Source organism: Schistocerca nitens, chromosome 5, assembly GCF_023898315.1.
Source record: "Schistocerca nitens isolate TAMUIC-IGC-003100 chromosome 5, iqSchNite1.1, whole genome shotgun sequence".
NCBI lineage: Eukaryota > Metazoa > Arthropoda > Insecta > Orthoptera > Acrididae > Schistocerca > Schistocerca nitens.
Genome location: NC_064618.1, coordinates 781,943,453 through 781,969,368, shown reverse-complemented (window position 1 = coordinate 781,969,368; position 25,916 = coordinate 781,943,453). Strand labels below are relative to the sequence as shown.

The 25,916-nt window shown below is 38.7% G+C and overlaps 1 protein-coding gene across 1 annotated transcript in view; it reads left to right on the top strand.

Annotated features, from left to right (window-relative positions):
* Positions 1-25,916, top strand: part of LOC126259648 (ribosomal protein S6 kinase delta-1) — a 207,463-nt gene that overhangs the window by 13,295 nt on the left and 168,252 nt on the right. The window contains exons 2-3 of the mRNA XM_049956580.1: positions 3,795-3,952; positions 4,029-4,140. Coding sequence (XP_049812537.1) covers positions 3,795-3,952; positions 4,029-4,140 — 270 coding nt within the window. The remainder of the gene's footprint in view (positions 1-3,794; positions 3,953-4,028; positions 4,141-25,916) is intronic.

The window sequence follows — 25,916 nt, the reverse complement described above, 5'->3', positions numbered from 1 at the left end:
GTTATGTGATCTAAAGGGTTGTAGAAGTGGTTATGAAATTGCAGTGGTGTAGCCGATGTATTTATATGAGTGATTGCTTTGTGTATTTTGCTAGTTTCTGCTCGTTCTATAAAGAATTTTCTTAAATTGTCTACCTGTCCATAATGTAGGTTTTTTATGTCGATAAATCCCCTTCTTCCTTCCTTTCTGCTTAATGTGAATCTTTCAGTTGCTGAATGTATGTGATGTATTCTATATTTGTGGCATTGTGATCGTGTAAGTGTATTGAGTGCTTCTAGGTCTGTGTTACTCCATTTCACTACTCCAAATGAGTAGATCAATATTGGTATAGCATAAGTATTTATAGCTTTTGTCTTGTTTCTTGCTGTCAATTCTGTTTTCAGTATTTTTGTTAGTCTTTGTCTGTATTTTTCTTTTAATTCTTCTTTAATATTTGTATTATCTATTCCTATTTTTTTTCTGTATCCTAGATATTTATAAGCATCTGTTTTTTCCATCACTTCTATGCAGTCGCTGTGGTTATCCAATATGTAATCTTCTTGTTTAGTGTGTTTTCCCTTGACTATGCTATTTTTCTTACATTTGTCTGTTCCAAAAGCCATATTTATATCATTGCTGAATACTTCTGTTATCTTTAGTAATTGGTTGAGTTGTTGATTTGTTGCTGCCAGTAGTTTTAGATCATCCATGTATAGCAGATGTGTGATTTTGTCTGGGTATGTTCCAGTAATATTGTATCCACAATTTGTATTATTTCGCATGTTGGATAGTGGGTTCAGAGCAAGGCAGAACCAGAAAGGACTTAATGAGTCTCCTTGGTATATTCCACGCTTAATCTGTATTGGCTGTGATGTGATATTATTTGAATTTGTTTGGATATTAAGTGTGGTTTTCCAATTTTTCATTACTATGTTTAGGAACTGTATCAATTTAGGATCTACTTTGTACATTATTATTATTATTATTATTATTAAACAGTGGAAATCCCAGGATGGAATAATAACATTATGAAAAGGATAGATTGCTGCTCACCATGTAGTGGAGATACTGAGTAAGAGAGAGGTACAACAAAAGACGCTAAACAAATAAGCTTTTGGCAAAAAGTCTTCCTTCTGCATTAGGCAAAATAACAAACACATATTCACACAAACACAACTCTCACACACATGACTTCTGTCTGGCTGCTGAGGCAAGACTGAGACAGCTGTCGTGTGTGAGAGTTGCGTTTGCATGAACGTATGTGTGTGTCGGTTTTATCTAAATTTTGCAGAAGGCCTTTTGGCCAAAAGCTTACCTCGTGATATTTTTATTATTAAAACAACTTAAAATTTCACAATGTTCTGAACAAGGATATCTACATTGCATTTCTCTTTGTAAATAATGCACCAGATGTTAACAGTAAAGAAATCAATTTCTTTGGATTATGACTGCAAAAAGAAACACATTCAGTATCTTTATGAAAAGCTGGGCAAGACCTCCTGTCTTCTTTTTGCTCACTAAAATCCTAGTGTTGTTAAGAGAGAATACCAAAGAATGCATTTCACACTGACTTTCACTCTCACCTTAAAATATGAGGTCACATTTTGGTAAAACGTAAGCACCTGTCAGAACATCAAACTGCAAAAAAGAGCCATTAGAATCATATATGGATGCAAACCTTGAGATTAGGATAAAACATTGTTTACAATCTCTGTTATTTCTCCTTTGCCATGTATCTTCATTTGAAACTTCTGTATTCTTTAAACCAAATAGATTTGAAAAAATTGTGAAATCTGTGATCACTTTATTAGACACAATAAAACTTATGTACAAGTATTACATAAATCAACAGAGCCCTGTACCAAAACTATACTTCCCACATAGGATAAATTCTCAAAAACTAGAAAGCAAATACTGATATCAAAACCTTTTGTAAATTTTGCAACTCATATTTACACTGTCACTGCTTGTACTCATTTAAGAATATTTTAAAATATGGAATACATTATTTTTAATTCACCTTCACTTGTATACATATAAATCGACTTGTCCAGTGCCGTACACATAGCTGCTTTTCTATGTAATGGGACCAAGAAAAGTACAAAATAATTAACCTGCAAACAAACAAAACAATAGTTCTATAATTTTTTGACTACCACTTGTGCCTTCTTAGTATCAATCTTGTTCATCTGTGAATACCGATTGTTTTGTACCACAATTGATAACAAAATACACTCTAAGATTCTTTAAATTATTATTATTATTATTATTATTATTTTTTTTTTTTTTTTTTTTTTTTTTTTTTTTTTTTTTTTTTTTGTAAAGAACCACACCACAAAGGAATTATGTGGATGGGATGGAAGTTGGTGGACGTGATGTAGACGTACAGACAAACAAATGATTACAATCTCAAAAAATTGGAGGATTTATTCAAGAAAAAGAGCTCCACAAATTGAGCAAGTCAATAACACGATAATGCACCTTTAGCCCTTATGCAAGCAATTATTCAGCTTGGCATACTTTTGATAGAATTGTTGGATGTTCTAATGAGTGACATTGTGCCAAATTATGGACAGTTGACATGTCAGATCATGAAAATACCATGATGGTAGGAAGGTGTTACCAATAATGCCCCAAACAAGCATGAAGACAAGCAGTAGAAGCTTGCGCTGTGTGTATGTGGGCAGCCATTATCTTGCTGAAATTTAAGCACTGGAAGGCTTGCCATAAAGGGCAATAAAATGGAGCATAAAATATTGTCAGTGTTCCACTGTGCTGTTAGAATTTCACAGATTACAACCAAAGGTGCCACAGATGACAACCAAAGGAGTTCTGCTACGAAATGAAATGATACCCCTGACTATCACTCCTGGCTGTTGGGCCATACGACAGGCAACGGTCAAGTTGGTATCCCACCACTGACCAGGGCATCTCCAGACACACCTTCCCTGGTTATCAGGGCTCTCATCACTGAAGGAATTCTACTCCAGTCAATGAGATTCCAGGCTGAAGATTTGTCTGGAGATGCCCTGGACAACATTGGGATACTAATCTGATGTTGCCACAAGGCTCAGCAGCTAGAAATGATGATCTGGGAAGCCTTTTTTTCATGTCAGGACACCTCTGCACATCATCTGTGGCACCCTTACAGCACAGCAGTACATTAACAGTATTCTATGCCTCATTTTGTTGGCCTTAATGGCAAGCCATTATGTGTTTACATTTCAGCAAGATAATGATGCCCACACATGGTGAGAGTTTCTACTGCTTGCCTTCATGCTTGCCAAACCGTACCTTGCCCAGTAAAACTCGTCATATCTCTCTCCAGCTGAGAACATTTAGAGTATTATGGGCAGGGCCTTCCAACCAGTTCAGGGTTCTGACTATTTAACGTGCCAATTGGACAGAATGTGGCATGACGTCCCTCAGGAGGATATCCAATAACACTATTGGTCAATGCCAAACCAAATAACTGCTTGCATAAGGACCAGAGGTGGATCAAAGTGTTGTGTGTTATTTATGAAGCTCTTTCTCTTTAATAAATTGTCCAATTTTTCTGAATTTTGTTTGTCTGTACATGTACAGCATATCTACAGATTTCTGTCCCATTCGGATAATTCCTTCATGGCGCATCATCTCTCTCTCTCTCTCTCTCTCTCTCTCTCTCTCTCTCTCTCTGTCTCTGTCTCTTCTTAAAATGCAGTAAAAAGTATGTATTAAAGAAATTTAGATTGTTGAATATTTTATTCTTTCATTGGTATTTTGTTTAAATGTGTAAATAGTTTCTCATTTTATTTATTTATTAAAAAAAATAGGTTTATGCAGAGTCATCTCCTGAGGCATTGGCAAAGACAGTTGTATGGAAGAGATACAATGACTTCAAGAAACTTCATAACCAACTGCAGATAAAACATAAAAAGCTGTATCTGAAGGACACTTTTCCACCATTTGTGAAAGCAAAATTTTTTGGACGGTGTGTATTACTTTTTTCTCATTAAATCCATCAGTTTAAATATTTTCACAGAAAGATTTTCAGTCTTTATTTACAGGTTTGAAGATGATGTCATTGAGGAAAGGAGGAAGTGTGCAGAGTCATTGTTGGAGTTTGCATCTCAGCACTCTGCATTATATAAATGCAGTGCTTTTGTTAAATTTTTTGAGGTGAGCATTGTACTTTCATTTTTACAAATTATATTGCATGCAGTTACTCCATTTATAGACTTAATGTGACTAGTGTGCAAATTTTATGACACTAGTGCCAAAAGTTAATATGACTGAGTGAAGGGAAAATGAATGAGAAAAAAAGAAAGAAAAAGAAATGAGCAATCAATGTGAATGACAGTGTAGATTTCCTTCTACACAGAAATTGCACTGTCTGTGTAGGAAAACGTCAATCTCTGTGCAGAATAGGCATTTGATTCGAAGATAACAAAAATCAGTGTGTTGCTCATATCACGTTCTGTGGATGTGCGCTTCATTTTGAGCACAGTGGGGATTTAACAACATATGAAACCAAAGATGTTCCTTTGATCCTTTTTCACAAAGTCATGTTATGCTAACTTACTTTCTTAGGCATTAGTATTGTGTGGTAGCATTAACTGAAATATTGTTCAGTCTTCTACTGCGACAGTAGGAAAAAAAAGGTTGAATGTCGACTTGTAACTAATAGTTTGTCTAAGGTGATATTCATTATTTCTATTCTGATGGAAAGGAAGCTCAAAATAAAAGTTAATTTTTATGTCCCTGTCTCCTTTGTTGAACTTGTGCATACAGCTCCAGTTCCACATTCAGGATCCTTGGCACAAGCCAAGATAACTTAGCATACAGACAAAAGTTCATATTATTACTGTTCCCACTTGCCATACCTTATTCCTGTAAAACTATTATTTTATCATTATCATATAAGCACCTCATGGCCCTATGTATTTCTCAATTCTGGCGGCAGTTTATATAGTAAATTGCATGTTGTTGTTGTTGTTGTTGTTGTTGTTGTGGTCTTCAGTCCTGAGACTGGTTTGATGCAGCTCTCCATGCTACTCTATCCTGTGCAATCTTCATCATCTCCCAGTACCTACTGCAGCCTACATCCTTCTGAATCTGCTTAGTGTATTCATCTCTTGGTCTCCCTCTACGATTTTTACCCTCCACGCTGCCCTCCAATGCTAAATTTGTGATCCCTTGATGCCTCAAAACATGTCCTACCAACCGATCCCTTCTTCTAGTCAAGTTGTGCCACAAACTCCTCTTCTCCCCAATTCTATTCAATACCTCCTCATTAGTTATGTGATCTACCCATCTAATCTTCAGCATTCTTCTGCAGCGCCACATTTCGAAAGCTTCTATTTTCTTCTTGTCCAAACTATTTGTCGTCCATGTTTCACTTCCATACATGGCTACACTCCATACAAATACTTTCAGAAACGACTTCCTGACACTTAAATCTACACTCGATGTTAACAAATTTCTCTTCTTCAGAAACGATTTCCTTGCCATTGCCAGTCTACATTTTATATCCTCTCTACTTCGACCATCATCAGTTATTTTACTCCCTAAATAGGAAAACTCCTTTACTACTTTAAGTGTCTCATTTCCTAATCTAATTCCCTCAGCATCACCCGATTTAATTTGACTACATTCCACTATCCTCGTTTTGCTTTTGTTGATGTTCATCTTATATCCTCCTTTCAAGACACTGTCCATTTCGTTCAACTGCTCTTCCACGTCCTTTGCTGCCTCTGACAGAATTACAATGTCATTGGCAAACCTCAAAGTTTTTACTTCTTCTCCATGAATTTTAATACCTACTCCGAATTTTTCTTTTGTTTCCTTTACTGCTTGCTCAATATTCAGATTGAATAACATCAGGGAGAGGCTACAACCCTGTCTCACTCCTTTCCCAACCACTGCTTCCCTTTCATGCCCCTCGACTCTTATAACTGCCATCTGGTTTCTGTACAAATTGTAAATAGCCTTTCGCTCCCTGTATTTTACCCCTGCCACCTTCAGAATTTGAAAGAGAGTATTCCAGTTAACATTGTCAAAAGCTTTCTCTAAGTCTACAAATGCTAGAAATGTAGGTTTGCCTTTTCTTAATCTTTCTTCTAAGATAAGTCATAAGGTTAGTATTGCCTCACGTGTTCCAACATTTCTACGGAATCCAAACTGATCTTCCCCGAGGTCCGCTTCTACCAGTTTTTCCATTCGTCTGTAAAGAATTCGCGTTAGTATTTTGCAGCTGTGACTTATTATACTGATAGTTCGGTAATTTTCACATCTGTCAACACCTGCTTTCTTTAGGATTGGAATAATTATATTCTTCTTGAAGTCTGAGGGTATTTTGCCTGTCTCATATATCTTGCTCACCAGATGGTAGAGTTTTGTCATGACTGGCTCTCCCAAGGCCATCAGTAGTTCTAATGGAATGTTGTCTACTCCCGGGGCCTTGTTTCGACTCAGGTCTTTCAGTGCTCTGTCAAACTCTTCACGCAGTATCTTATCTCCCATTTCGTCTTCGTCTACATCCTCCTCCATTTCCATAATATTGTCCTCAAGTACATCGCCCTCTATATACTCCTTTCACCTTTCTGCATTCCCTTCTTTGCTTAGAACTGGGTTGCCATCTGAGCTCTTGATATTCATACAAGTGGTTCTCTTCTCTCCAAAGGTCTCTTTAATTTTCCTGTAGGCAGTATCTGTCTTACCGCTAGTGAGACAAGCCTCTATATCCTTACATTTGTCCTCTAGCCATCCCTGCTTAGCCATTTTGCACTTCCTGTCGATCTCATTTTTGAGACGTTTGTATTCCTTTTTGCCTGCTTCATTCACTGCATATTTATATTTTCTCCTTTCATCAATTAAATTCAATATTTCTTCTGTTACCCAAGGATTTCTATTAGCCCTCGTCTTTTTACCTACTTGATCGTCTGCTGCCTTTACTACTTCATCCCTCAGAGCTACCCATTCTTCTTCTACTGTATTTCTTTCCCCCATTCCTGTCAATTGTTCCCTTATGCTCTTCCTGAAACTCTCTACAACCTCTGGTTCTTTCAGTTTATCTAGGTCCCATCTCCTTAAATTCCCACCTTTTTGCAGTTTCTTCAGTTTCAATCTGCAGTTCATAACCGATAGATTGTGGTCAGAATCCACATCTGCCCCCGGAAATGTTTTACAATTTAAAACCTGGTTCCTAAATCTCTGTCTTACCATTATATAATCTATCTGATACCTTTTAGTATCTCCAGGATTCTTCCAGGTATACAGCCTTCTTTTATGATTCTTGAACCAAGTGTTAGCTATGATTAAGTTATGCTCTGTGCAAAATTCTACAAGGCGGCTTCCTCTTTCATTTCTTCCCCCCAATCCATATTCACCTACTATGTTTCCTTCTCTCCCTTTTCCTACTGACGAATTCCAGTCACCCATGACTATTAAATTTTCGTCTCCCTTCACTACCTGAATAATTTCTTTTATCTCTTCATACATTTCTTCAATTTCTTCATCATCTGCAGAGCTAGTTGGCATATAAACTTGTACTACTGTAGTAGGCATGGGCTTTGTGTCTATCTTGGCCACAATAATGCATTCACTATGCTGTTTGTAGTAGCTAACCCACACTCCTATTTTTTTATTCATTATTAAACCTACTCCTGCATTACCCCTATTTGATTTTGTATTTATAACCCTGTAATCACCTGACCAAAAGTCTTGTTCCTCCTGCCACCGAACGTCACTAAACCCCACTATATCTAACTTTAACCTATCCATTTCCCTTTTTAAATTTTCTAACCTACCTGCCCGATTAAGGGATCTGACATTCCACGCTCCGATCCGTAGAACGCCAGTTTTCTTTCTCCTGATAATGACGTCCCCTTGAGTAGTCCCCGCCCGGAGATCCGAATGGGGGACTATTTTACCTCCGGAATATTTTACCCAAGAGGACACCATCATCATTTAATCATACAGTAAAGCTGCATGTCCTCGGGAAAAATTACGGCTGTAGTTTCCCCTTGCTTTCAGCCGTTCGCAGTACCAGCACAGCAAGCCGTTTTGGTTAATGTTACAAGGCCAGATCAGTCAATCATCCAGACTGTTGCCCCTGCAACTACTGAAAAGGCTGCTGTCCCTCTTCAGGAACCACATGTTTGTCTGACCTCTCAACAGATACCCCTCCGTTGTGGTTGCACCTACGGTACGGCCATCTGTATTGCTGAGGCACGCAAGCCTCCCCACTGACGGCAAGGTCCATGGTTCATGGGGGGGAAATTGCATGTATTCACAATAAAAACTAGTTTTTAGCATTGTGGCTTCTTATTTCTACCTTGCAAAACATTATTAACTATAAGTCATCTCATTTTAATCTACCCACAAATCCCATTTGCACTGATTCTTTCATAACTAGTTTTCATTGATTCATAGACTCTGTGCATCTCCACAAACTTTCAACAGAGATACATTATGTGTTGCTGTACTTCAGTATGACACTTGTGCGAAACTACAGTATTGTACAATATGCTGTCTCCCTTGTGAGTTACAATGTCATCTTTTATTGAGACACTTATGAGCCCTTGGATGAGAGAGTTGCTGGATGTGATGCACTCTATGTGCGGCTTCATCACATGACTATTTACATCAGAGGACACACCTGTTTGTGGTGCATCACTGTTGAAAGAGCCACAGTTTCCATTTAACCCCCCAGGGGACCTAATGACTCTGTTCTAGTGCAGGGACACATGCTGTTGTGGTGTGCCTTCTGTCCTCATGCTGCTGCAATTCATTTTTCTGTGATTTATTATTTGACTGTTATTTATTGTCAAATTTTTAAGAGCTGTGATTGAGGAGCAAATCTCCCAGGTCATGGAACATGTCAGTACATGAAATTACAACATAAAAGTAATAACAGATAAAAATAAATGTTTATGAACCCGAAAAAAGTCAGTCCACAAGTTTAAGTAAATGCCATCAACAATACAACAAGAACCAGCTTAATTTTTCAAGGAACTGGTTCAAATGGCTCTGAGCACTATGGGACTTAACAGCTGAGGTCAACAGTCCCCTAGAACTTAGAACTACTTAAACCTAACTAACCTAAGGACATCATACACAGCCATGCCTGAGGCAAGATTCGAACCTGCGACACCAGCGGTTACGCGGTTCCAGACTGAAGCGCCTAGAACCGCTCGGCCACACTGGCTGGCTTTTCAAGGAACTCCTTGAAAGAATAGAAGGCATGACCTATGAGGAAACTCTTCAGTTTTGATTTGAAAGTGTGGATTACTGCTAATACTTTTGAATTCAAGTGGTAGCTTTTTGGAAATGGATGCAGCAGTATACTGCACACCTTTCTGCACAAGAGTTACAGAAGTCCTTACAAATGCAGGTATGCTTTCTGCCGAGTGTTAACTGAGTGAAAGCTGCTTATTCTTGGGAATAAGCTAATATTGTTAACAAGAATAAGGAATACATATATGTTGAGAGGACAATGTCAAAATAACCAGACTCGTGAACAGGGGTTGACAAGAGGTTCGTGAGCTTACACCACATATTGCCCAAACTTCCTGTCCTGAGCCAAAAATATCCTTTTAGAATGGGAAGAGTTACCCCAAAATATAATACCATTCGACATAAGCAAATGAAAATCAGCAAAGTAGACTAATTTTCATGTCGAACGATCACTCACTTCAGATACCGTTCGAATAGTAAAAATGGCAGCATTAAGTCTTTGAACAAGATCCTGAAGGTGGGCTTTCTTCAACAGCTTATTATCTAACACCTAGAAATTTGAGCTATTCAGTTTCACTAATCATATGCCCATTCTGTGAAATTAACATGTAAGGTTTTGTTGAATTGTGTGTTAGAAACTGTAAAAACTGAGTCTTACTGTGATTTAGCATGAGTTTATTTCCGACAAGTTATGAACTTAGGTCATGAACTGCACTATTTGAAATTGAGCCAATGTTGCACACAACATCCTTTACTACCAAGCTAGTGTCATCAGCAAACAGAAATATTTTAGATAAACCCATAATACTAGAGGGCATATCATTTACATAGATAAGGAACAGGAGTGGCCCCAAAACTGATTGCTGGGGTACCCCCCCCCCTCCCCCCCCCCATTTAACTGTACCCCACTCAGACCCCACATCACAGCTATTCTCAACATCTCAACATTGTGAATAATGAGCTTATGCTGTCTGTTGCTAAAGTAAGAGGTGAACCAAGTGTGACCTACTCCCCGTATTCTGTAATAGTCCAACTTCTGGAGCAATATTTTGTGATCAAACGCCTTAGTTAATGGTGCAGCACGCTGGACTTGCATTCAGGAGGATGACGGTTCAATCTCGTGTCCAGCCATCCTAATTTAGGTTTTCTGTGATTTCCCTAAATTGCTCCCAGCAAATGCCGGGATGGTTCATTCGAAAGGGCACGGCCAACTTCCTTCCCCGTCCTTTCCTAATCCAATGAGACAGATGACCTCACTGTCTAGATTAGATGTCTAGATTAGATTAGATTAGATTAATACTTGTTCCATAGATCATGAATACGACACACCTTAGTTAAGTCAAAAAATATGCCTAGTGTTTGAAACCTGTTGTTTAACCCATCCAGTACCTTACAGAGAAAAGAGACTATATATTTTCAGTTGTTAAGTGACTTATAAAGCCGAACTGTACATTTGATAGCAAATCGTGATATAAAATGATCAATTATCCTTACATGCATAGCTTTTTCAATAACTTTAGGAAACACTGATGGCATAGAAACAGGTCTATAATCTCTACATTATCCCTTTCTCCCCTTTTATAAAGCAGCTTTATTACTGAGTACTTTAATGGTTCAGGAAACTGGCAATTCCTAAAGGAAAAATTACAAATATGGCTAAATACAGGGCTAACATGTGCAGCACAGTACTTTAATATTCTGCTAGGCACTCACGTCATAACCACAAGAGTCCTTAGTCTTCAGTGATTTAATTATCGACTCAATCTCCCCCTTGTCTATATCACAGAGGAGTATTTCAGACACCAATCTTGGAAAGGCATTTGCCAAGAGAGTTATAGGATTCCCTGTAGAAGCTAAATAGCTAAATTTTTATTTATATCACCAGCAATGTTCAGAAAATGATTGTGAAATACTGTACATATATCTGATTTATCAGTAACAGAAATATTTTTACTGCGAACTGACTTTGTATCATTGACCTTGTGCTGCTGACCAGACTCTTCCTTCACAACTGACCATATGGTTTTAATTTTATCTTGTGAATTAGCTGTTCTCTTTGCATACCACATACACTTTGTCTTCTTAATAACATTTTAAGCACCTTACAATACTGTATGTAATGGGAATACTTCTAACATTTTGATATGATTCCCGCTTTGTTCTACATTATATCCTTGTCCCACTAGTCAGCCACCCAGGCTGCCTATTGCTGCTAAATACCTAGAAGACAAACAAAATAAATATTCATTTTTAAATATTAGAAGGCATATCATGCCTTCCAATATGACAGATGAATCTAAAATATTTCTGTTTGGTGATGACACTAGCTTGACAGTAAAGGATGTAGATTGCAATATGGACATTCTATCAAATAGTCCAGTTCATAAGTTCATGGCTTGTAGAAAATAAAGTGATGCTAAATCTCAGTGACATCCATTTTTTTACCATTTTTATCATGCAATTCAACTTGTTTAAACAAGATGGGCATGTGATCAGTGAGTCTGAACAATAAAATTTCCAGGGTTCCAGATAGATGCTATGTTATGACAGAAATCCCATGTTCAGAGTCTTGTTCAAAAACTGAGTACTGCTATATTTACTATTAGAACAATATCTGCAATAAGTGATAGTCGAACAAAAAAATTATTCTACTTTGTTTATTTTCATTCACTTATGATATACGGCATTATATAGGGTGTTTCAAAAATAATGACCTGATTTCAAACCTCCATATTTATCAATAAAAACATACTACAAACATTGGACAGGTTGCAAAATACTCACGAACACTTGAAGTTGTAGCTACACTATCAAAGATGCTCTATGTGTCCACCAGCAGCAGCCCGAATAACACCTATACGATAGCTAAATTCATGAACATTATGCAATGTATCTGCTTTTAAAGAAGTTATGGCATCTGTTATTCTGTTCTCCACCTCTTCTATTTCACAAGGTAAACAGGAGATGAAAATGTTTCCCTTCACATATCACCACAAGAAAAAAATTGCATGGGGTCACATCTGGAAATCTTAGGCCACGAATGCAGGGCAGCGTCTCATGCACCCTCTCTAGCATTGAGGCAAAGTGTCATCGAGAAATTGGTGTACATTGTTGTGCCAGTGTATAGAGCAAATGATGCCTTAACACTCACTTGACAGTCATATGAGGCACTGACAATTCCCTGCTTACACGACAAACAGACTTTCGTGGACTGCACTCAAACATTTGCTGCATTCTTTCCACCATGTCGTCAGATGTGCAAATGCATTTTAGTGGCAAGCACATCAGTGCCAAAACACTGCTGATCTGTAACCCCCCCCTCTGCTCCCACGCTTGCTTGACAGTACCCAACTGAGACCCCACATCACAGCCACTCTCAACATTGTGAATAATGACCTTTTCCTGTCTGTTGCTAAAGTAAGAGGTGAACCAATTGTGAGCTACTCCCCGTATCCCGCAATGGTCCAACTTCTGGAGCAATATTTTGTGATCAACACAAGCAAATGCCTAAGTTAAATCAAAAATATGCCTAGCATTCGAAACCTTTTGCTTAACTCATCCAGTACCTCACAGAGAAACAAGAATATAGCATATTCAGTTGTTAAATGACTTCTAAAGCCGATCTGTACATTTGATAGCAAAACGTGTGATATAAAATGATAAATTATCCTTACACACACAGGCCTTTCAATAACTTCAGCAAACACTGATGGCACAGAAAGAGGCCTAGAATTGTCTACATTATCCTTTCTCCCTTTTTATAATGTGGCTTTACCACTGAGTACTTTATTCACTCAGGAAACTCACCATTCCTAAAGGAAAAGTTACAAATATCACTAACTACAGGGCTAACATGTGCAGCACTGTACTTTAATATTTTGCTAGGCACTCGCATCATAACCATGAGAGTCCTTAGTCTTCAGTGATTTAATTATTGACTCTCCCTCTTGTCTGTATCGCAGAGGAATATTTCAGACATCAATCTCGGAAAGGCATTTGCCAAGAAATTCCCTGTAGAAACTAAATTTTTATTTAATTCACCAGCAATGCTCAGAAAATGATTGTTAAATACTGTACATATATCTGATTTATCAGTAACGGAAGAAATATTTCTACTGCGAACTGACTTTATGTCGTTGACCTTGTGCTGCTGACCAGACACTTCTTTCACAACTGACCATATGGTTTTATTTTTTTCCTTTGAATTAGATATTCTATTTGCATACCACATACTTTTTGCCTTCCTAATAAAATTTTTAAGCACCTTACAATAATGTGTGTAATGGGATACTGCAGCTTGATTGTGACTACTTCTAACATTTTGATGTAATTCCCGCTTTGTTCTACAAGATATCCTTATCACATTAGTCAAGCCACCCGGGCTGCCTATTCCTGCTAGTACCCCATTTAGACTGTTATAATGGAAAGCAACTCTCAAAGAGCATGAGAAATGTGTTAAGGAAAGCATTGTAGTTATCAACTATGTCATCGGCACTATAAACATCCTGCCACTCTTGTTCCTTGACAAGGTTTAAAAAACTCTCTTTTGCTGTTGGATTAACTTTCCTACATAGTTTGTAATTGAATGTGACATATGTTTGAGTTCTATAGCCTTTTAGTATTAAAATTTGTGCAGCATGGCCTGAAAGGCCATTCACCCTTTTACTAACAGAACACCCATCTAGTAACGAAGAATGAGTAAAAATATTGTCTGTGGCTGTTCTACTGTTCTCCTGCACCCTAGTTGGAAAAAACATTGTTTGCATCAGATCATATGAATTTATGAGATCTACCAACATCCTTTTTCTTGCACCATCATATACAAAATTTATATTGAAGTCACCACATACAACTAATTTCTGGTACTTCCTACAAAGTGCATCAAGTACCCTCTCTAGCTTGAACACAAATGCTCTGAAGCCTGATTTAGGGGACCTATAAACAACAATTAGAAGTTTAGTTTCGCTTAGTTCAACTGGCCATACACAACATTCAAATATCTGTTCAGTGCAGTGCCATGATACATCTATGGACTCAAATGGAATACTGCTTTTACGTACATAGCCACTCCCCCACCCTGTAAGGAACTCCTTGGAAAACAGCCAGCTAATCTGTATCCTGATGAAGGATGCCTCTGAATTGTCAAATTATTTAAGTGGTGCTCTGATATATAATAATTTCAGAGTCAACATCTATGAGCAGTTCACTAACTTTATCTCTAATACCACTTATATTTTGATGAAATATGCTAATTCCTTCTCTACTTAGAAACATTACATCCTCTGAAGGTGAGCTCGTAGTTAGAGGGACTTCCTTTAAGCAGGTATACCTATCAGCTGACTTCCATCTAAAAAAAGATGCAGCTCTTAACACCAACTACTACAGGAATTTTTCCATGGGTGATCCCACCACCACCACCACCACCACCACCACCACCACCACCATCCACTACACTGTCACCTAAAAGCTTTGCCAGCCTCCCCTTCCCATACCTATTGACGTGCAGGCCATGCCTAGGGAAACCCGATGTACTGATAGACCCAACTGGCACCACCGAGATGTGACCCATGCCCTCTGCCATCAGCATTCTTCCCAGCCCCATGTTAATGCGCCTAAAAGCTGCATTAAGATGAGGCTGATCATGATGCTGAAACAGTTGCATAAAATGCACATTAGTGCCTCCAGTTTCAGTAGCTATCTTTACCAGGTCACCATCCACATCATATTCCCCGTCCCTATCAAGACTGTTCCCTGCTCCACCCACTATCACTACCTTATCCTCTTTTGTAAAATTCCTACGTAACTCCCCTATGTTGTCCGTCACTTGAGCCAATCCTGCAACAGGCTTCACAAAGCTGGTGCCTGGTACTCACTCCCCAACACTTCCTGCAACTGCTGGCCCACACCTCTACCATGGGAACTACCTAGCAGCAGAACCTTCTTCTTTCTGTTAGGCTTTGCAACTGACCTAGGCCTCCTAACTGCTGAGGACTGCTGCATGTTCCCTACATCTAAGCTACACGAGGCTCCTCTCCACTCAACTCTGACAGTTGGTCAAATCTATTGCATATACACAAAGTATAACTGTCTGAATACCTCCTCTTCCTACCTGCCTTCTTGCCAACTGCTAGTTCCCATTCCCCACCATTCTTCACCCTCCTCAACCTATCTAGCTCCTCCTTTGCACGTTGTAACTGCACCTGAAGGGCACACTTCTTACGCTCCTGCTCCTCTATCAACTTATTTCTACTACAGATTCAGCATTCCCAGGAGAGGATCTCGCTAGAATGCCCACTGGCTTCCCCACTGCATTCCTACCAATGAAAATACTTTGAACAAATCCCACACCGTAACCCACTACTCACAAACCTATGACAGAGCCCACACTTCTCACTCATGGTAAAATTTCACAGTTACTAAAAAAAAATATATACATCTACATTACCAAAGTTCAGTCACACCAGTAGAACTATTTATAGAACTAACAATAGTGGTCTCAAAATCCTTGTATTAATACTACTACACCACAGCTAATACCAATACCAACAATGCTTCACAAAATTATTAGCTAAAACCAAAAAATTCAAACGGCCACTAGAACACTCAATGAAGTTAAAACAGAGAATGAAAATTTTACTGAAATATTTCACTAAAAACAATAAGAAATGACAGCTGAAAACTAGAGCACGAAATTTGCTAAACAACTTCAACCCACAGAAAACTCGAAAAAACACAGCGAGTGAATGTTTCCGAAAGTTTATTAAATCGTTTTTTCTCCACAAGCAGCACCGCTGAAAACTATTAAATTTAATAACTGTATAACAGTGCACAAATAAGTTTGTCAGTACTTAGCTTTATAACCACTACAGCTGCACTGCATGCTGCAAAATGTAAACACACGAAACACTGTCTGAAAATCTGTCATTACTGGTCCATTGACAGTCTTCTTAATTGAGCGACTGCTGTCCAAATTCCCCAAATCAGGTTTTACCCCTTTCCTGTAACTCGCTCCACATCTCTGCACATGGGGCTGGGTGTTACCGGTCGTTTCTCAACCATCAGAAATGAATACTGGACAACCAGTGGCCAGTAGACTGCAGGCCATGAAGGTTATTGCTTGTGCTCAACCTCAACTGTATCACAAAGAAAAGAAAAGCATGACCCACATCAGAGCTTCACTACCATCACCAAAGGTAAACTGATAATCAAGAACAGCAACAAACATTTATGAATAGCCCCAAAGTAATTTGCCCCCCCCCCCCTTCCTTTATGTTTCTCTTGTGACCCCTGGTGATTCACTAGAGAATACATCTGATGAGATGTAGTGTGAAGTATGTAATAAAATGGAACACATACAGCCATCCTACAATGTTATTTATTGTGTGGCTACCAGTTTTGGTGCTCCAGTGCACAGTCTTCAGGCCTTAACTGATGCTCAGGGGGTTAATTCCCTCTGTATACACAATTCATCAGTGGCCAGCATCTATGAACTAATTTTCAGAGACTAAATTTAACAATGATGTTGGGTCTCCAACTATCAGCTACCAACTGTACTACCTGTAAAACTGATGTTGTATCTCCAACCGTCAACTACTAACTGTAGTAGTTGATAGTTGGAGACACAACATCATTGTTACATGCAGTGTGTGAAAAACAGTTCATATCTGGATGGTGTTAACCCTGTCTACATCAGCTAAGGCCTGGAGATGGCGCACTGAAGCACAGAAAGTGACAGCCAAATAATGAATAATATCATAAGGATGGCTTTTGGTGTTCCATTTTATAACATAGGTGAACATATAAAGTCCGTCAAACCTTCAATCACAAGGATGGACATACAAAAACTAGTAGTGTGAAGTTGTCATCAAACAGCCAGCAGGCTTCAGAGTGACACACTCCTCTTCAGTTCCAAATGGCTGCTCTGAGACTCCTCAGCTTGAACTACAAGAGCACAAAAGGACAAAGGGCAAGCAGAAGGGATCAAAGGTGAAAGGGATTCCTCTAATCCCCTCCCTCATTCTGAAACCATTTAGTGGATATTGTTACATTTCAACCTCTCTTCTGCAAGTAAGACACAGTCTAGGTTGTCATCGTCTTTTTAAATCTAGTTGAAGAATGCTATTGAAACTTCTGATAAATGCAGTGGAACTGACATTATTCAACCTGAAAAGTAGCTTGCAAAACAAATAGCGACTGCCATAACATGAGAATCTTTGAACTTCCAATGTGAAGGATGCTGCTCAATCTGTAGCTATGTCTCAGATCAGTTTGCAATAAGTCATCTAATTTCAGTGGTCTATCATTTTATGGTCCAACAATTGTATTAATTTGCCTGAAATCCAACACCAACCTCATGCCACATCCCTCTGGCACAACTAGCAACAGACTATTATAAGTACTGGCAGCAGGTTCAGTCACACATAGCTGCAACATTTTCTCAGTTTTTGCTTCATCTCTCTTTCCTTGTAGGTTACTGGTATAGTATATGGTCTGACAAAGGATATCTTATGTTCCTTAAATTTTAATGGATATAAAAATCCCTTGACAGTACAGGGTTTTCAGGAAATACTGGACGGTCATGATGCAGTACCACAGACAAATTTCCTTGCACTATCTCATCTGCTTCCTCCGTACACTCAATCCTATTTCTTGTCTCTTGTTCACCATTAACAAAAATTGCATTTGCCATACCCTCATTTACAACAGATCACATAGACCTTGTGAGAAATGTAAGACAGTGGTACAAACCCTCCTCCCTAATCACACATTGTACTTACCATTATACTTCAGCAGCACTTTCACAGTGATCCAAACCCATCATTGCTTGGTGAATTGACAAAAAATCAACTCCTATTGTTGCGTCAATTGCTAACATTGTCACAATCACAAAATTCACAGAAAACCTCTTACCCTCCTTCTTCACTTCAGTACTCCTTCCAAGGATTGCCTCCTCCATCTTAGTCTGCCATAAAGGAAGAGTAAGCCATGAACTTACACCTTCACACCTCTGAAAGTCTGCCTCACTGAACACACTAGGCTACCGGTATCAAGAGTACAAGACAAAGTAACTTCCTTAATATCTACTTGAAGCATGGACTCGCTAAACAATTTACGTTTTCCTGCTGTCTCTCATCAAGCAAAAGCTCCACCACATCTTCAGAATTCAACACACTCAATTGTTCAAACCAGTATTTGTCGTACTCACAGTAAGTGATACAGCTGCAAACTGCAGTTGTTAGTCACCTGGCAATGGGTTCTCTGCATGGATATTATTCTGCTGATCAGGTGATTGGACCTCCACAATCTTCGGACCTCAAATCACTATCATTCCCATGACTGTCTCTGTCATTACCTCTGTTGCCTGTGTAATTATCAAAATGTGTAACATTCCAATTGCTCCTCCAAATTCTATAATCACTATTTATATTGCGATATTGTCCTTTATCCTGATGCCTCCACTTCACATTGTCATAGCTGTCACATCGTGAATCATATTGCCCAAAATCATAATTTCTGTTTCATTGTGTCTTAGAATCTGAATAAACGAATTGGTTATCATCCCATGACCATTCTCATCACCACTGCCATACTCTAACATCTGAAGCAAACTTTGGAAACCCTTGAAGTCATTCTTTCACATTACAGCAAAAATTATTTGATGTGAATGTGAAGGAAGTTTGTAAGACAAATATGAATCATTTCAGCAGGACTGTAAGGATTGTATAAGGATTATTATATAGGAATTGATTTTTGAACAAAATATGTTCAAATAATCTTGCAGGCCTGCAACATCCAGAAATGTTAAAATTTTGCATAAGTAGAACACTATATTTGACCCTGTCTTGTGTTGTCTCAGACCAATATGCAGACAAGAGTAAGTGCTAAACTCTTTGTATGATTCACAATTTCTAATCATAGTGCACATATGTATAGTAGGTTTATCTTCCAAGTAACCCTACAAAAGTTAAATCTTGTGAGTGTCAGGCCAAGTAGGTGGAAGTCAAAACTCAAAGTGCTCCAACCAAGTGGGAGGATGAATACCAATGGTTGAATTTCTAAGTACTAGACACTTTTTTACAGTTAAGAAATATGATTATAGTCAAAACTAGACATAGACTCACTGCATTCATTGTCGTGATGAAACTCACAAGAACTAGGATGTATTTTCTTCCTCTTATGAGACAAAGGATCTGACTCATCTTTGTAGCATGAGTCTACCTTATCATTAGGTGCAAGTCCTTTATTATGGGATGGACCTTGACCAACACCATTACCTATTTCCTCCTCAACCTTTGACAGTCCCGTATTTACCTCTTGCATGAATTTTCTTCTTGTCCTATTAATCTCCATTTGCCCCTCTTTAAATCCTACTTCTTCTGACTCCCTCGCCCTGACAGGGACTGTATCACTAGGGCTCTGCTCAGCGTTATCCGCTAATTAAGCAACTGAAGAAAATAACTCAACAAACTTCTTCTCAGTTTGCTTAAACTCTTCTTCAATACAAAGCAGTAGTTAGCACACTGGATTAACATTCAGGAGGACGGAAGTTCAAATCCCCATCTAGACATTAGAGTTAAATTAGCCATGATTTCCTAAAATCACTCCAGGCAAATGGTGTGATGTTTCATGTGAAGAGGGTAGGTTGATTTCGTTCCCTCTCCTTTTGTAATGAGCTTGTGTGCCATCTCTAATGACTGCACTGTTGATGGAACAGTAAATTCTAATCTTTCTCTCTTCCTTCAAAATTCTTTTCCAAACCTCCCAAAAATGAGCCATGACTTAAAAAAATTGTTCTTGATTGTCAGTAATAGATAATCTGTCAAATCTCTGACAGTTCTGTTTAATTCGTTTCACTTTCTATGCTGTAAATTATTTTCCAAAGGCTTGGTTCACACATTAATAACAAACTGAAACTGACTAACTTTTTGCAAGTAGTAATTTGACTTTAGAATTAGAAATTCTACAGTGAAATTCCCTATGTAATTTTTCCTTTAATTGTGCACCCAATTCTGTAAGCTCCCCTGTAATCTCACTAACTGATTCACAGATTTGTTCTAAACCATGTATTTGATCCCGTAAGATAGTAGCATTTGTCTCCAGTTTATCTATATATTTCTTTGCATTTGCTTCTGTACTTTCCCCTAAGTTCTCATCTAGTCATTTCACACTATTTTCTGTCTTCTCTGATAACTCCCTACTTAACCCTCTGTTGTTACTCTTGCTACTAACCTCCATCTGTTCAAACTGTTTTCCATTGGCCTCTAGTCTTCTATTGAATCCTCTCGCAGTTACTCTTTTTTTGCTCCATCATGGCCAGTAGTAATTCAGAGACAGACTGATCAAATTCCTATTTTGTAACTGACCTAACACTCTGCTGTTCAAACAGAGCAGGACAAGTTGTGGAAGCAAGGAGAGGATCTGCTGATGCACAACAACCATCAACAGATTCAGGTGGCTGAAACAAATCGCAATGGTCATATTTTCACTTACTGACTTTCAGCAGTAACATCACTAGCTGGAACACTCTCTGACTGTTAGGCACAGCAACTAAACTACTGTTAAGTCCATCATCATTTCCCTGGGTAGCAGCAACTGACAAGATCTGTGAATCAGAATGGGCCATAGCTTGAGATTCTTCTCATTCCCTGCTTCTCTCAAAGTGGTCTCTCTTGGTTCCTTTCTAACTAAAAGTAGTTTTGTCTGTTCTGTACTAGTTATTAATGACACTGAAAAAAAAGAGCAACAATCTCAAAATCATCTCGCAAAAACTGAGTTACAAACATTTATAATTCCAGATTTGTTCAAAAATGGAACACTGCAACAAAACCAGTTTTCAGCATGTAGAACAAGTACGGCCACTCCTGCAAGGAAATTGGTATCAGATCAACACAAAAATTTCAAGTTGCACACTAATATATTTCATTAAATATATAAAAAAAAATATTTGTGTAACAACATAGAGACACAAAGCCCTTATCCTTTTAATCAAGCAACCTATATAAAACCAGAAACCTATGTTCTTTCAATCCTGACAGGAAACTTGACAGATGTATGATGTCTGTTAAATTGGATTAAACTTCATTAGTAGCAGTGGGCATTAAAGTTCCATTTGAAATTGTGTTAATAACTGATGCCCTCTTTACAAGTGAATGTAGCACAAAGGAGAAATAATAATATTGTGCAGTCTGACTATCCTTGGGAATAATCCTTCAGACATGCACCTGTGTGATGCAACAGAAATTATTTTGCCATCTGAAATTATCTGCTATTAATGATGGTGACCTAGTAATGACCTAGTAGTGGGCACCTAGCAGAATAAGAAGATGAAAAAGCTATTGCCCTGTAACTCTCAAAGCAAACCTACTTTCTGGGACTGGAAAATAATTTACTAAAGCTAAGAAAGCACTAAAAAACCTAAGTTGAAACAAGGCCCCGGGAGTAGACAACATTCCATTAGAACTACTGACAGCCTTGGGAGAGCCAGTCCTGACAAAACTCTACCATCTGGTGAGCAAGATGCATGAGACAGGCGAAATTCCCTCAGACTTCAAGAAGAATATAATTATTCCAATCCCAAAGAAAGCAGGTGTTGACAGATGTGAAATTACCGAACTATCAGTTTAATAAGTCACAGCTGCAAAATACTAACGTGAATTCTTTACAGACGAATGGAAAAACTGGTAGAGGCTGACCTCGGGGAAGATCAGTTTGGATTCCGTAGAAATGTTGGAACACGTGAGGCAATACTGACCCTACGACTTATCTTAGAAGAAAGATTAAGGAAAGGCAAACCTACATTTCTAGCATTTGTAGACTTAGAGAAAGCTTTTGACAATGTTGACTGGAATACTCTCTTTCAAATTCTGAAGGTGGCAGGGGTAAAATACAGGGAGCGAAAGGCTATTTACAATTTGTACAAAAAGCAGATGGCCGTTATAAGAGTCGAGGGGCATGAAAGGGAAACAGTGGTTGGGAGGGGAGTGAGACAGGGTTGTAGCCTCTCCCCAATGCTATTCAATCTGTATATTGAGCAAGCAGTAAAGGAAACAGAAGAAAAGTTCGGAGAAGGTATTAAAATCCATGGAGAAGAAATAAAAACTTTGAGGTTCGCCGATGACATTGTAAATCTGTCAGAGACAGCAAAGGACTTGGAAGAGCAGTTGAACGGAATGGACAGTGTCTTGAAAGGAGGGTATAAGATGAACATTAACAAAAGCAAAACGAGGATAATGGAATGTAGTCGAATTAAGTCGGGTGATGCTAAGGGAATTAGATTAGGAAATGAGACACTTAAAGTAGTAAGGGAGTTTTGCTATTTGGGGATCAAAATAACTGATGATGGTCGAAGTAGAGAGGATATAAAATGTAGACTGGCAATGACAAGGAAATCGTTTGTGAAGAAGAGAAATTTGTTAACATCGAGTATAGATTTAAGTGTCAGGAAGTCGTTTCTGAAAGTATTTGTATGGAGTGTAGCCATGTACGGAAGTGAAACATGGGCGATAAATAGTTTAGACAAGAAGAGAATAGAAGCTTTCGAAATGTGGTGCTACAGAAGAATGCTGAAGATTAGATGGGTAGATCACATAACTAATGAGGAGGTATTGAATAGAATTGGGGAGAAGAGGAGTTTGTGGCACAACTTGACTAGAAGAAGGATCGGTTGGTAGGACATGCTCTGAGGCATCAAGGGATCACAAATTTAGCACTGGTGGGCAGTGTGGAGGGTAAAAATCGTAGACTGAGACCAAGAGATGAATACACTAAGCAGATTCAGAAGGATGTAGGTTGCAGTAGGTACTGGGAGATGAAGAAGCTTGCACAGAATACGAGGTTTGCCCGGAAAATATGTATAAAAGTTGAATAATAACTTTATTTTACAATTATTCAGGTATTACAATTTGGTCTCCTTCAAAGTACTCGGCCTGAGATCCGATACACTTCTGCCAACGCCGTTTTCACTGTTGATAACATTGCTGAATGTCTTCGGTTGTGATGTTGTTCAATTGCTGTGTCGTTTCCACCTTGATGGCTTCCACATCTCCCAAGTGCCGCCCCCGAAGCACCATTTTGCATTTCGGGAACATGAAGAAGTCACACGTGGCTAAATCGGGTGAATAAGGCGGGTGGTCTGTCACTGTGATTGAGCTTCGGGCCAAAAACTTGCGCACAACGAGCGACGTGTGAGCGGGCGCATTGTCGTGATGAAGGATCCACCTGCCCCCTTTTGCCAATTCCAGTCGAACTCGGGTCACACGAGTTCTGAGACGTGTCAGAAATTCAACGTAAAAATTTCCGTTCACTCCCTGGCCGGGAGGGACAAATTCCTTGTGAACAATGCCCCTAGAATCAAAGGAAACAATCAACATTGTCTTCACATTGGACCTTGATTTTCGCGACTTTTTTGTTCTCGGTTCTCCTGCTAGTTTCCATTCCTTGCTTTGAGATTTGAGCTCCACATCGAATTCGTAAAACCAGGACTCGTCTCCAGTGATGACTCGGTTGAGAAAGTCCCCTGGTTCCTCTGCTTCCAACCTATCCTCATAGCACTCAACCCTCGTTGCTTTCTGTTCTGGCGTCAAGAGCTTTGGTACGATTTTCCCACACAATTTCTTCATTTCAAGTTTTTGTGTCAGGATTTCATGAACGAATGTTTTGGGGATTGACAGCTCATCAGCAATCATTCTGACTGTCAATCTACGGTCTTTAAGAACACATGCCCGAATTCGTTCAACATTTGCATCGGGACTCGATGTCAGCGGGGGTCTTGGGCGAGGGTCATCGTTCACTTCTTTTCGGCCATCCCGGAACCTTTTTATCCACTTGTTCACGGTTGGTTCCTTCAGAGAATTGTCCCCGTAAACCTGTTTCAAACACTCAAAAATCTCACGGCCATTCTTGCCTAGCTTTGCAAGAAACTTGATGTTGACGCGCTGTTCCTCAATCAGTGAGAGTTCCATGCCAACGGCAGGTGAAAAAGGGTAACTGTCAACAAGCTGCCACACACTCCCACCTTCACGCAAAGTGCTCTGACTCAAACTGAGCGTTGATGGGATTGATTACAGCAGTAGTCCCACCTGGCGATGACTGCAGCTTGTAACATAAAGACATTATTCAACTTTTATACGTATTTTCCAGACAAACCTCGTAGAGTAGCATGGAGAGCTGCATCAAACCAGTCTCAGTACTGAAGACCACAACAACAACAACAACAAGAAATGGTTGATATTTGAATACATTGCTCAGAGCAGAAGTGGTTCCAGTTGAACTATCAATCAAATTAAAACATGATAATATTTGTGTAACTATCCCTGCATAAGGCAGCATTGTAAGGCTAGTGACTATTCAGTGCTATTGTCTTGCAAGAGTAGTTTAATAATTTTTAATTAAATTGATGAAACAAATGAAACAGCAATAAAGACATAAGAAATTTTCCGTTTATTTTTCAGGATTATTAGTTGATCCCAAAAAGCAGAGGGATTCTACACAGTGCAGTGAGATTAATGTTACATAGTTTATATTGTCCTCTCAGCACTGTTATAAAAAGACACGCTCTGTATTGTGGATTTGAAAAAATAACTTAAAAAAATGCAAAAACATTTGTGAGTGAGAAATTGGCTTTCTAACATGTAAACAGAATGGGCTCTGCACCACATTAATAGTAACCACGATGTAACTCTGCTACTCATTCAGTAATATAGTCAAAGCTACAATACTGATCAAGTATAGTTTGGGAGACCACAAAATGAAACAGCATATTATTGTGTGTCACAGAATAGACACACATGGAAGAGCTGCATGTGCATGTTATAACTGCTTCATCAATACATGTCCATTGCTGCTATTATGTGTGGCTCACCCCCCTCATTTTATCTTCAAGGTCTTTTCACAGCAAATATTTAAAAGGAAACAATATATTGGTTGAACTCTTGTAGTAATGTACATGCTCAGAATTTTAACAAGAAATCTCAGTGTGATGCAGAACACTTCTCTTGCAGCATCTGGCATTGGCGTTGGTTGAGCAACTCTGTGACACTTTCGTGCTTACTAAATGAGCTTGTATTGAAACATGCTACCCTTCAATGGATCTTCTCTATTTCTTATATGAGTCCTACATTGGTTGGATCACAGGATGATGAGCTCTATGTATGTATTGGTTGGACGAGGGTTTCATAAGCTACTTCCTTTGAGGATTCTTCCAGTGAATCTCAGCCTGGCATCTGTCTTCCATGCACTTAGTTTTATATGGTTGTTCCACTTCATATCGCTCCATACGCACACTACTAGATGTTTTGTGGATGTGTCAGCTTCTAGTGATTTTTCTGCAATTGTATAATAATAGAATAATGGGTCTTTTTGTCTATTTATGCACAATATATCACATTTGTTTATGTTGAGGGTTGTCTCCAAATCCCTGCACCAAATGTCGATCCTCTGCAGGTCTTCCTGGATTTCAGTTCAATTTTCTAGCTTTGCATCTAATCTGTATGCAACATCATCTCATTTATATACATATTGATTAAAGCAATGTCCTGTGTCTCTCCCTTGGGAGGCACATGAAGTGACTTTTACATCTGAAGATTTGTCTCCATTAAGAATGATATGATGTATTCTATTTGCTAGAAACTCTTCACTCCAGTTACTCAAATGGTCTGATATTATGTATGCTCTTATTTTGTTGATTAGATGATAGTGCAGGACTGTATTGAATGCCTCCC